Source organism: Pelmatolapia mariae, linkage group LG23 (assembly GCF_036321145.2).
Source record: "Pelmatolapia mariae isolate MD_Pm_ZW linkage group LG23, Pm_UMD_F_2, whole genome shotgun sequence".
NCBI classification, from domain to species: Eukaryota; Metazoa; Chordata; class Actinopteri; order Cichliformes; family Cichlidae; genus Pelmatolapia; species Pelmatolapia mariae.
In genome coordinates, this window is record NC_086246.1 from 37,737,903 (window position 1) to 37,750,977 (window position 13,075).

Here is a 13,075-nt window from a genome sequence, read left to right on the forward strand (position 1 = left end):
TACTGTACTGTTTGATGACTGTTCTTATGGAGACACACCTAATCCCTAACCCACACCTTAACCTCTTCCTGTCTAGGATGAGGCACACAGCAAAAGGTGCAACACGTCAGTGTTTCCCAGAAACTGCTCCCACACGGTTTTCCTGCCGGCACTCCTGCAACCTGCACGGCGTTCCCTCCCCCAGCGCTTGGTTAGATAAAAACAGTCGCCGGGTCAAATGAATACACAAGTTTAGAGATGTTTCATCTTCTTTGCGCCGCTAAAGGAGGCAGCCATTGTTGTCAGGGTAAAGACTAGTTGTGTTTGCGGTGTGTATTAACTGCCACCATATTTAGTCAAAGGAGAGGAATGTCATGGTTCGGGCCATCACTGGGACGCTGTTGAGCCCAGGGGGATTACAGTAATGGATTGAGGGCCTGTAGATAATACTTGTGTAAATACTGTGTGCCTCTTTCCTGAACCCTGTGCTCTTGGAGTGGGCTCTGTCTTTTTTGAGAGAGTTAAGCTTGATGGTTGCATCTCACATTGCGCCGGAGGAGGAGGAGGAGGAATGCTCAAAGAGAAGAGTGTTCTAGCGAAAGGTGGCAAGACGCAACTTGCCCATGGAACATCTGCGGGCCCGTCCCACGCCTCACGAGATGGGGCTGAGACTTGTTTGTGTCAAGAAGCTTGTCACGACTCGCCCGTCGCAGAGAGACAAACCCTGAAAGCTACAGATGGGAAAAGGTGGAGGGGAAAATTTTAAAAAGGCAGAGTTGAAAAGGTTTTTATGATATGGGCTATGGGATTTCTCCATAATCTTCACGGAAAAGCCCTTTCTCTTACAGTTTAAGTTACAAGATTCCTTTTTTTTCCGCCTTCTGACAAACAGAGTACCTGCAGCAGTGATTTACAGCAACAGAAAGCAGGATCATGCTGCGGTGGTATAAATATAAAAGGCAGATATTAGTCTGTCATCAGGGGGAAAAGGAGGAATTTGGATCAGACCTCACCAAACTGAGTTTGTTGGAGTGCTCTCAACACAGAAATCATTGTTGTGTTATAATTGAAGGTTGGAACAACAAAAAAGTGCTGGCAGCTCAAACGCTTCCTTCAAGGATAAGCAGATCAAACAGTTTTTGAAAATAATTTTAAGCATGTTTAGCAAACTTTGGCTGCTCTGCATCTGAAAAGAAAAGGAGAAAATCCTCGATTGTTTTTTTGGTTTTTTTCCCCGTTGCGCTTCACCTGAAATCTTTTTCCCTAAACCTCTTCCCACCTGTTGGCTGTGCTTTCAGTTTTAAAGTTGAAGTTACAGTTGTTCTGCTGAAGACATTTGATTGGCAAATCCCAAGAGGGACAGATACATGTTTGACTCTTTCAACACCGGCTACGTGATGCTGCTTGTCGGTGGACAGGTTTGCCCGGGGACAGGTGTCATCGCTAGGATTGGGTGGTCGAGATTGGTGCTGATAGCTTCGGCCGAGCATTCGCAGACAGATTGTCCGCTAAAATGTTCAACTTTTCCCCCTGTTTTAGATTTAAGAAGCAGGTGCTTTGCTTCAGTTTCAGAGAAAAGCAGAGCGAGGGAGGAAAAAAACTCTTTGGATTATTGTTGAATTAAACAGGTTTGGGAGACGCTGTAGGCATGACATGACATGTCAGGTATGAAGAAGACAAGACCAGAGGCGCCAAACGTTGCTTGTTTAAGGCCTGATGTTTGTCAGGACTTGACTTCTGCATGCGCCCGCAGCGCCTGTCAGGTAGAAAGGAACGCTACAACTGTGGGCCTGCCCCAACCTGCGCAACACAGGAAGTGTGTGTCTCTGTGTTCCTGTGCTGTGTGTTTGTGTGCGCTAGCTGCATGTGTGCAATTACTTTCTATGTCCGAGTATCAGAACAAATTGCATGTTGCGTGTAGTCAGATTATCCCAGAGATGCATTTTCGTTGTAGCTTGAAAGCTGCAGTGTTGTGTCCGCACGGCAGCGAGCGGTGTGTGAGTGTTTTCCAGCTGAGCTTTCCAGATGTGCACGTGGAATTTAAAAGTCCAGCCACTTTAGGTCATTTATTACTTTTGCCCCGTGCCAGCTGAACAATGCATCACGTGTGTTTCCTGCAAACACTCGCAGAAGTTTTCTTTCAAATGATTGTGATTAAGCGGCTCTGCATTGTGCGCCTTGTGTTCCTCGGCCGTGTAATTCACATTGTGACCAATGAAAGGCTCATAATTACATGTTAACACCTGAGCGCCGCACCCTGTGTGAGCCACTGAATCCCCATCAGTCAACTGGCTGTCCTCCACCCTGAACAGTGTTGGCTTTAACCGCATGCTGCTTTCAGCAATCAGCAGCAGCAGCTCCTGCTCTCACTGCTGAGCAAACACAGCAGCAGCACAGAGCTGTGTACTCAAAGTTTGTAGCTTGAGGGCTGGGATGGGCCACTCATGTGTGCGTTTGTGCATGTGCGTGTGTTTGAAACTGTAGGATATCATCTAAACAAACTTTGTGTTTCTGGCCTAACATTTGCGATTAGATCTGTAGGCTCAGATTTGTGCAGACCCTTTACACAGCACCTCTCTCTTTCTCTTTTGCTCTTCTTCCACACCCTCGCCCCCCTTCCTCCATCTCTCTGCTTGGCTTCTCCACCTCATTTAGCTGACTGACAGAGGCGTACGGGGAGTATCAGGTTAGGAGCGAGGGGGCAACTACAGCCATTCATCTTGGAGGCATTTTTTTAAGCTGCTAGAAAGCCGCTTTGATTTTAAGGAAGAGTCAGTTCAGTTGCCGTGTTGATGTACATGTCCCAGAGCTTAAACTGCCCTCATCAGTCAATCTATCGTGTCCTTGTGCACGAATCAAAACGCAGTTTTATTGTTAAAATCTTCTGCTTTGCATTCATATTTCCCAGCAGTGAACATCAGAGCTGCAGTGTTGGTGTTGGGTCACTATAAGAGGGTCACTTGAGGAAAGCAGCACATGCGAAAAGTTGCGTTTAATAGCAGACTGCATCAGTGGGCGAAACGCAGGCATAAGGGAGAGACGGGGAGGTGCACTTTTAGGTTTGTCCTGATGAAAGGAGAGGTTGCGCCTGAGGAGAAGAGCAGAAAATGTCCGTGCCAAGCTTGTGTAATATTTAAAGTGAGCACAGACGGTTCCTGGGATGAGCTTCTTTTCATTGGAAGCAAACTTAATAGAGGTGCAATTTTATGTTGCATTGTTCCCGAACACAGCCCCGAGCAGTTTTCACAATGTTCACTTTTCATCACTCAGAAATGAAACTGACAGGAAAATTTCCCCTCCGCCCCTCCACCCTCGGCTCTGTGCACATAGAGGATTTAAAGCTCTGCTTGCACAGCAGTGATTTGAATGGCTTGTGTACACAGTTGGGTTGTGCCTATTAGTAAGAACTCGGTCTTTCTGATGCCTTTACTGGTTATCGCTTCTAACAGTGCCAAGGATCAAGGTGCATCCATTATTCAAGACTCCTGGCTTGCACAGTTGAGCCTGAGCCAGTTTGTGTGATCAACCATCACATTTTGGCTCCCGTCGCTGATGAATCTTTTGTGACTGCCACGATTAGCCCTCCGCTCCTTCACTCGGAGTCGTTGTCATCCACCTGCACTCAGCCTAATGCAGCTCCAGCCTGCCAGGCACTTCAGAAGCTGCTCTGTGTGATGAGTGGCCATCAGATGCTTTAACAGAGCACCCCCCCCCCCCCCCCCCCCCCCCCAAAAAAAAAAAAGATGAAAGCCAGGCCCTGTTTAATTGCCCCTGGAGGGGTCCATTTTATGGTGCTCCTCGGAAGTCCCAGAGGCTGTCTGTGAGACATCTTTGAGGTTGGCCAATACTCACTTGTAGGGCCGAGTGCTGTGTGTGTGTTTATTTAAGTGGGTCATAATCACAGTCTTCAGTTTAACCCTTTTTGCTTCAGGGGAGCCAGAAGTGCACAGCTGAGGCAGCAGGTGTTACCAAAGTCCTTCAAACACCGCTGTGCACTTATTTTTAAGCTAAATTAGTTTAATTCAATTTTACTGGTCACCAAGAATCTGAGAGTTTCCACCAAAATAAGGTTTCCAAAAGTCTTTTTCCCCCTGACTTTATCCATTTAGCATCACGTCTCGGGTGTTTCTGTGATCAATCTGTGCTTTAAAATTTAAGCACCGATCCCTCCATCAAAACTTTTCTGTAATCTTTTGTGTTTTCTCTCGTTTTATTTTGCAGTATTCGACCGAACTGAAGAAGTTATACTGCCAGATCGCAAAGACATGTCCCATTCAGATCAAAGTCCTCACCACTCCTCCCCAGGGTGCCGTGATCAGAGCCATGCCTGTTTACAAAAAAGCTGAACACGTGACCGAGGTGGTGAAACGCTGCCCGAACCACGAGCTCAGCCGCGAATTCAATGACGGTCAGTCAAAATCCCCCCCTCATGTTTGACTTCGGCCATCTTTGTTTGTTGTTGGCATTTGACCATACGACTCGTGTTGCTTCCAGGTCAGATAGCGCCGCCGAGCCACCTGATCCGCGTGGAGGGAAACAGCCACGCCCAGTACGTGGAGGACTCCATCACTGGGAGACAGAGCGTCCTGGTTCCTTATGAGCCTCCCCAGGTGAGCTGTCCATCAACCCACAGGGAATCCAAGCGACAAACGACTCGGATGGCGACAGACAGCGAGTTCGCTGTCATGTTCAGCTGCTCGACACTTCACCAACCTCTCCATCAAAGCTTTCAGTGCCGCCATGAAAGCTTCAAATGTGATTTTCAGCAAAAACACACATTTTTCAAATACTGGTTAAACATTTGGATTCTGCATAATTAAACCAATTTAAATTACCCGAACCTGAAATATGTCCAAATACGACCTCTGTTTTTGCGCCTGCCGCCGTCACTCACCTGCAGTCTCATTCTCCTCCTCAGGTGGGGACCGAATTCACCACCATTCTGTACAATTTCATGTGCAACTCGAGCTGCGTGGGCGGAATGAACAGACGCCCGATTCTCATCATCGTCACCCTAGAAACCAGAGAGTAAGCCGCGCCGCCGCCACCTCCGTCGCCCCCTTCGTTGGTCGTGCTTTGTTTCTGACCGAGGCTGTCTTTGTCTCCCAGCGGTCAGGTTTTAGGGCGCCGTTGCTTCGAAGCCAGGATCTGCGCCTGCCCGGGTCGCGACCGCAAGGCCGACGAGGACAGCATCCGCAAGCAGCACGTAACGGACGCCACAAAGAGCAGTGAGGGTACGAAACGCCGTAAGTAGGGCCGGGGCTGGTGACGGGCTGACGTGCTTTTGGTCTTCCTCGACATGCAGCCGGCGTCGAGGACTCTCACTAACTCGCCTTTCCCCTCGCTTCTTCCCCCTCCTGCTCTGTCTTAGGTTGACTTGTTCTCTTTAGCACAGCGGCCGCTGTATTCACGCTCTCCTCTTCTCTTTTTCAGCCTTCCGACAGGTTTCCCACGGCATACAGATGTCCACCATCAAGAAGAGAAGATCCACAGATGAGGAAGTTTTTTGTTTGCCTGTAAGTGTGGCTCCGCTGTCTCACATGGCTCGGGGTGCGTCTGAGCTGCTCGCTGACCTCTCGTCTTATCTGTTCCCCTCAGATTAAAGGACGTGAAATCTATGAGATTTTGGTAAAAATCAAAGAGTCGCTGGAACTCATGCAGTTCCTGCCGCAGCACACAATAGAGTCATACAGACAGCAGCAGCAGAACCTCCTGCAGAAACAGTGAGTACCAGAACAGATTATTGGTGGAGTGAAACACAGATGTGCAGAACGGGCAAGCTTCACCGTTGAATTCAACTGTTTCTTTGCATTCAGCTGCACTCTCTGCCTCAGTAAACGTCTTCTTTGCTTGCGTGGAGGTTTGTTTGTCTTTCGAACGCAGGGCACTGATGACTAACTGACTGAACATGGCTCACTTGTTGCTTGAATTGTGGATTGCACTGATAAATGAGATTTCTTGATTGTATTTACTGCCGCCGCTGAAGCGTTGCAGCTAGAAGAGCTGATAATAAACGCTCTGGAGTAGGTGTTAGCCAGCGTTTCACAGCAGCTGAGAATTTACTCCGAATCAGCTCAGCCTCGCGTCCAAGCAAAAGCTGTTTTTTGTTTGTCATTTTCTTTCCTCCTTCTTGCTCTCTCTCATGGGACACGAGCCAACGCTGATGAATCGTGACAAATGTACCTGGCTGCGCTTTGTTAGGGAGACGCTTCCAGAAGGTTCCCGGTAACGCCTTTGGGTGCTTTGCCAAGTTTTTACACAACAGCAGCAAACAGAATCCGTGCCTCGGCCTCATCTATCGGCTTCGGCGTAATTAAAAGTGTCTCAAACGCACACGTCCTCGTCCCGCCTCCCTTCTTTCACTGTAAGCTATGGAAACGAGGAGATGGGAGTAAGTGATAGTTTGACAGCGCTGTGATGATAATTACTGCTTATGTTCTAGTTTCCCATTAAGAGAAGGCAGACAGCCTCGCAGTGACGTAGTGCTTGCACTCGCTGTTTTTCTTTGACTTTATTTGTGTTTTTGCTGCCTGTCCGCCCTTCAGCACTAACAAGAGCTTAAAAAGCAGACGTTTAATTTCAGACAGAGAGTGCAGAATATTTGAGGAGTTTTTCAAATTCGACACTATTAGATTTTGATGTCAACCCCCAGAATCTTAGGATTTGGTGTTTATCCTTCTCCCGTTTGTCCATTTTTGCATGCTTTTCCCAGTTTTCTTTGTAAAACCTTTGACCTGTTGGAGTTTATTACTGTATTCAGCGTTGGAAATAAAAGGTTCTGTCAACAGCCAGTGTTTCAGACCTTTCCTTCTTTCCCTTTAAATGTCAAATAACACCATTCTGTAAAAAGGCTGTGATCTGTGTGTGCATACTGCCATCTTCTGGACACAGATGTTACTGCAGTACAGTAGGAGTTTCCTGAACCTCAAACTTGAACATTTGTATAGTTTTCTGAACATCTGGACCTCTCTGGGGTCCCTCGCTCCTTCCTCCTCCTCCTCCTCCTCTGTCAGTGAGCCCTTATTTCTGCTCTTCTCTCTCTCTCTCTTTCTCTTCTTTCTGGTTCCTTCCTGCAGCCTGATAAAAACCCGTCTCGGTAGCCAGCTCCTGGAACCTGCATTAGAGCAGAGGCGGCGGTGCAGCTCCTCCTGAAATCCACATTCCTCCTCTTCTTTCTCCTCCCTCGACTTAAACGGACCTCCTCTCTGCCTCCTTTTCATCAACTCTGATTTCTGTGACCTGCTTCCTCCTGTGCGTCCCGGGACTCTACACCGAGGATGTGAACTTTCTGTTTCTCTCTCTGCTGCTGCTGTAAATGCTGGATGATCACGTCTTGTTTTATTCAGCCACGACAGACGGTGTGAGGGTTTCAGTAGGCTGCGGGCCTATGTGATCCCCCTCCTAATCGCTACAGACTGAACTGTAAATGAACACGTGAATTGCATGCATTATTTTTATCTATAAAGACTGTACTTTGTGTTCTCAGGCACCACTTTATCTCCTGCCTGTGAAACGGACAGGAATCATTTTAGATTTCTTATTTCTTACTAAGTGTGTTGCGTCTTTGCATTGTTGTGAGAGCTGGACTCAAATCTCTAGATTTTAATTTTGAGTTGGGGTTTTTTGCTGATGCTGGTCATGTTTTCTAAAGTCACTGCGGGACAGTTTGTGTGCTTGTTTTTTCATTTTCCTCAATAAAAGATCTCCTTAAACGGAGGAAGATGTGAACCGTTCTGTTTAAAACAGATGATTTTACTTGGCTGCTGCACTTTTGTCTGTCAGATTATAATAAATGGGTTTTTCAGCTTGAATTTCTCTCCGTTTATAAGTTTGGGTTTGCTGATTTTTGTCAAAACATAGAAAGTTAATGCTGCAGTTAATATTAAGAGTTTCACTTTCAGGATTGAGAAATGCAGTGATTGTGACGCCCACTGTTGATTTTCCCTGTTGTTTTGTTGGAAAATGTGCCTGTTAAGAGATGAAATTGGGGCTAAAGCCTTTTTATTGTTGGCGACTCGAGTAGTCCTGTGCTGTGTGCTCTGCTGCACCCCCCCACTCTCACTGGAGTCTCACTGGTCATTAGCAAGACTCTAATGACCTACTACATTTATTCAGGTGTGTTGCAACAGGGACACATGCAAAAGTTTCAGGACACTGGCCTTCGAGGACTGGAGTTTGACACCTGTGTTATAGACTGTGTAAAGCAGGGGAAGGTGGGGAACTCAAGGCCTCGAGGGCCGGTGTCCTGCAGGTTTTAGATGCGTCCTTGATCCAACACAGCTGATTTAAATGCCTAAATTACCGCCTCAGCATGTCTTGAAGTTCTCCAAAGGCCTGGTAATGAACTAATCATTTGAGTCAGGTGTGTTGACCCAGAGTGAGATCTAAAACCTGCAGGACACCAGCCCTCGAGGCCTGGAGTTCCCCCACCCCTGGTGTAAAAGATGGATGTAGCTCCTGGATCTGAACGGTGAAGCCAGCGTAGCAGTTTCTTAAACCTGTCCAGCAGGAGGCGACTCCTCTGCAGGAGATTAAGTCTGCTGGGAAAAATCCCTTAGCTTTCTGATCTCAGGCACTACTTTTAGCTCACGCTGAGTGAAACACGAGGCTCATTTTGAAAATTATGATCGTTATTAGAGTCAGAGGATTATTCAGCACTCATTATTAGAGTGCTAATAGCCAGTTAGTGAATCAGTGTGCAGTTTCCATCTGGTTTTTACTCTGATCAGCCCCTTCGCCTGTTACATCTGGTTTGAGAGCTTCATAACAGATCCTACGTCCATCTTTTATATCCCGTGTGGTGGAAGGAGAAATTCTGGAAGAAAGTAGTGAAACAATAAAAAACTAAGATGCAGTAGAGTCTTTCAAACTGAGCTCAAATGAAAAGAGTGCATAAAATATTTGTAATATTTCCATCTCCTTGGCTTCCTGGGGCGAGGGTCTGGTGACAGTAGCAGGGAAGACACTGATTGTTTTTTTTGTTTTTTTCTGTATCACTAGAATAAAAATGTTTTCATGTTGTTTTCTGCTGAATGCTGTCAGTAACCGTCACCTCCTCCTCTCTCCCACCCCAGAACCTCCATGTCATCTCAGCCCTCCTTCGGCTCCACCTCGCCCACTCCCGGAAAGGTCAACAAACTGCCCTCTGTCAGCCAGCTCATCAACCCCCAGCAGCGTAACACGCTCACCCCGTCCATGTCTGGAGGCCTCACTGACAGTAAGTGTGCCCCCTTTTTTTCTCCTCCTGTCTCTCTCGGGTCGTAGATGCCCCCCGCTCCCCTAAATGTCCCCGTGTTTCCGGGTTTTTTGTAAAGATGGCGGGTCGAGGCAGGCGGGAGGGGACCTGAACGCTTCACTTCCCCTCCCCCAGTGCAATGTCCTCACTGACCTGTTATGATGCATTATTAGTCAAGTACAGAGTGACCTCTGCACGCCCCCGCACCCCAAAGGCTCACAGTAGCTCCTCTTGTCTCTGCAGTGACTCCCATGATGGGCACTCACATCCCCATGAATGCCGACATGAGTTCACTGAGCCCCACACACGCCCTGCAGCCACAGCTGCCCCTGGTGCCCTCCTCCCACTGTACCCCCCCTCCTCCATACCCCATGGACAGCAGCATCTCCAGGTACCTCACCAAACCACAGCGCCACACATCCACTCATCACCTTTAGTCCTTTCTGAAGACTTTGTGCTCGTCTTCAAAGCGTGCGGAGGCTCAACAACACACAGCGAGCTGATCACGTGACCAAACGCACCTCAGACCTCTTTGTTTTCACAGTTTTTCATTTTTTTGTTCTTTTTTTTCTGACAGTGGTTTCACCAAGCACAGCCCCCTCACTTTTCAGCCACACTCCCTCGCCATCGCTACAAAACTGTAGATTTATGGCAGCTATGCACTGATCAGACAACACGATCACTGATTGGACGCAATTCTGTGCATTTTGCTGTTATTTCGGACGATTTGCACGCTCGAGTAAATTAAACCCCAATAACAACAGCAAAAATTCTTTGGAAGGAGGCGTTCTCTGAGCGGGAGGAACGAAGCAGCTCGCAGAGGCGGGTTTAAACCTCGAGCTGCGCGTGACGTCCGTTTCCACTTTCTGGTTTTAATGCCAGCGTGGTGAGAGGGGGGCACCGGGAAAGTCCACTGTCAGAAACAAACACGACACCTGAGACGATCAGTAACGCTTCACCTCTCGTTACATGGATTTTAATGGCATTTATTTGAAATGACAGTGTAATTATAGTTACCTACAAATACTTAACGGTAGATTTATTAGAATAAGGAGGTAACAGTAACAGTCAAGGCATAATTACGCCAACACAATAGAAAACAATAGAAACTAAACATAACCGTGCAGACTGTAAAGGTGACCTCACTGAACTAGTCGAAGAATTACAGAACAACGACCTTTAAGCTTTATTCCAAACATACCGAACCACTTTTCTGTCCACACGTATTTCTGATGAGAACCTCTAAAAATGTCAAACTCTAACGCGCTCCTCCTCCTCTTCCTCCTGCAGCTTCCTTATTCGGTTGGGCTGCGCCGGCTGCTTGGACTACTTCACAGCACAGGGCCTAACCAACATCTACCAGATTGAGAACTATAACATGGAGGTGAGCCCTTCCCTATCCAACACGAGTCATTTGATGGGTTAGAGAGAAGATTGGCTCCCCCTGCGAATACTAACGCTCCCCTGTGTAATGACCATTAGGACCTGTCCAGGCTGAAGATCCCTGCCGAGTTCCAGCACATCATCTGGAAGGGCATCATGGAGCACCGACAGGCTATGGATTTTTCCCCTCCTCCCCACATAGTGCGCACCACCGGCAGCGCCTCCACCGTCAGCGTGGGCTCCTCCGAGGCGCGGGGCGAGCGCGTCATCGACGCCGTGCGCTTCACCCTGCGCCAGACCATCTCCTTCCCGCCCCGCGACGAGTGGTCCGACTTCTCCTTCGACCTGGATTCGCGCCGCAACAAACAGCAGCGCATCAAGGAGGAGGGAGAGTAAGACGCCGCCACCGCCGCTGCGTCCCCACTTGTCATTTCACGCCTGCTGATGAACATTTCATTTGAAAACCTGCTGTTTAGTGCAAAGCCTGCTGAGAACAAACACACAGACGCACTTACTTTCATTTTGTCCCGCCAAGTTATTTTAAAGGTGTTGAGCAAAAGGTGCATTTTTTTGTTTTTTTTGTTTCTGTTTTACATTTTATTGTTATGTTGTAATTTCTTGAGAGCACTTAAGAAATGCTGAGGACTTCCCAGATTGCTTTGAGGTTTCAAGTGTTCACGATTCATTCCTGAGTCAAAGCGTGAATGGAAAGGAACCGCGTTAGAGGGCTTTTATTAGGGCTTGTGTTTCTGCTATGGGCCGTAGCAAAAGTGTATTTTAGTTTGTAACCCTTTTTTAGTCGAGTACACTGGTTTTCACTCGTGGCAGGAGTCATTTCAAACATTTCTTCTCAGAAGTATTACGTCAGCTGATGGGCGATTTGTTTTTCTGCTGTATCTTCCGTATTTTGCTTTTAAAAAAAAATGTTTTTTCATGTGTTGTGAGACCAACGCATCGCCTTGAAAAAGTCTGTTTGCGAAGTGTTTGAGTGCGTGCGTGCGTGTTTAAATGATGGTATTTCATTTGATGTAGCCACATATAGGCCTAACACTCCACCCAGTGTTTCACAGTTATGACTGATGTCGTTTTATTCTCGTTTATTGCTGAGCAAAAGTATTTTTTTGATCTTTTGGTAGAGGAAACTGGAGTTAAATGTATATAAATTTGTATAGTTCTGTTTTTTTAACTTGCTCTAAGGGAACTGCATGATTTCCTTCATGAACCAAACTGTTTGGTAGCTTTATCACTAAGAACAATGTATTAATCAGTTCACAGGAGTACATGCAGTGTGTCTGTGTGGACACAGGATTTAGCCCAGCTTTCTCTCCAGTAGTCTGCATTTGTTAGAAAGAAGCAGAAACCGACTGCAGTTTCATATTTTTGTACAATGTATTGTAAATATGTCTCAGTATATCGAGGGTATTTTGATATAAATCTGAAATAAATATCCATACTTGCTGTATTGCATGTTAACACTCCTGTGTGTCCGTTTATTTCTGCGTTGAACAAACTCAAAGATATCTCGAACTTATGTGGCTGACGTCATTTCAAGAAGTCACATGAAGCTCTGTTTAAGCGTCGGAGCACTGCTGCATACTCTTTTTATTCTTTGAGGTTCAGACCCGACAGAGCAGAAAGGACAAGTACAAAAGCAGGACTGAAACCTGAGGAGGTTGAACCTCTGAAGTCGACAAATAAAAGGTTTCTGTGTAAAGAAAAAAGAAGCTTTAAAATTGTTTGCAAAAAGCAAGAAAGTGCTTTAGTCGTGCTTCTAAGAATCTGCACAAAGAAGTGAAAGAGACGCTTACCTGTCTTACCAGAAAAATACAACCTAAGATGAACTCAGGACATTTTACACCATGTCATTAATGAGAAATAACCAAGTCAAAACGCAGAAGTAAAACAAAAAACCTTGGAACTGCGAGCTGTGCTTTCTGTTCACCACGAATCTACACGTTACTGAAACGCTCTTAAAAAAAATTAAATAGACTTTGTTATCTGCATGTGGAGGTCTGAGGGATCTTCCAGGAATGGTGAGGACATTTTCCAGAGATCTGATTGTGTACTTTTTTTTTTTTTTTTTTTTTTAAATTGGAAAGAACTACAGTTACCTAACAAAGGTAACTAACTCCTGCTACAGAGTCCAATTCTCTGAAGAACCACCTTCTGTGTTGGTCTACAAAGAAAAAGAAAAAGGCTGTCAACAGCTGGGAACGAAATTACTGGGAACACGATGCCTTCACTGCACACCCAAAAACAGGAAAAGCTGCTATTGCCTTTGTTTGTAGCTGAAATGTTTGGCTTTGAAAAAAAACCTGCAGCAACTTTATAAGCTACCTGACAAAAAGTAGGAGGCCAGCTGTTTGGCAAAAGACAAGGAAAAACAGAAAAGGCTCCCAGGATGACAGGATTCAAAAACAAGTTTCAACAAGAGTTTTACCTTCCACACAAATAATCAAACAATATCAGGCAAACCAA

The 13,075-nt window shown here is 46.4% G+C and overlaps 1 protein-coding gene across 4 annotated transcripts in view; it reads left to right on the forward strand.

The window, feature by feature from the left end:
- Positions 1–10,993, forward strand: part of tp63 (tumor protein p63) — a 33,566-nt gene extending 22,573 nt beyond the window's left edge. For 2 of the 4 annotated variants that reach the window (XM_063466063.1, XM_063466065.1), the window contains 10 exons: positions 4,201–4,387; positions 4,474–4,589; positions 4,898–5,007; positions 5,089–5,213; positions 5,413–5,495; positions 5,578–5,702; positions 9,054–9,196; positions 9,458–9,605; positions 10,505–10,598; positions 10,697–10,993. In XM_063466063.1, coding sequence (XP_063322133.1) covers positions 4,201–4,387; positions 4,474–4,589; positions 4,898–5,007; positions 5,089–5,213; positions 5,413–5,495; positions 5,578–5,702; positions 9,054–9,196; positions 9,458–9,605; positions 10,505–10,598; positions 10,697–10,993 — 1,428 coding nt within the window. Of the gene's footprint in view, positions 1–4,200; positions 4,388–4,473; positions 4,590–4,897; positions 5,008–5,088; positions 5,226–5,412; positions 5,496–5,577; positions 5,703–9,053; positions 9,203–9,436; positions 9,606–10,504; positions 10,599–10,696 lie in introns of all 4 variants that reach the window. The other 2 variants (XM_063466062.1, XM_063466064.1) reach the window with 2 other exon arrangements.
- The last annotated feature ends 2,082 nt before the right edge of the window (positions 10,994–13,075 follow it).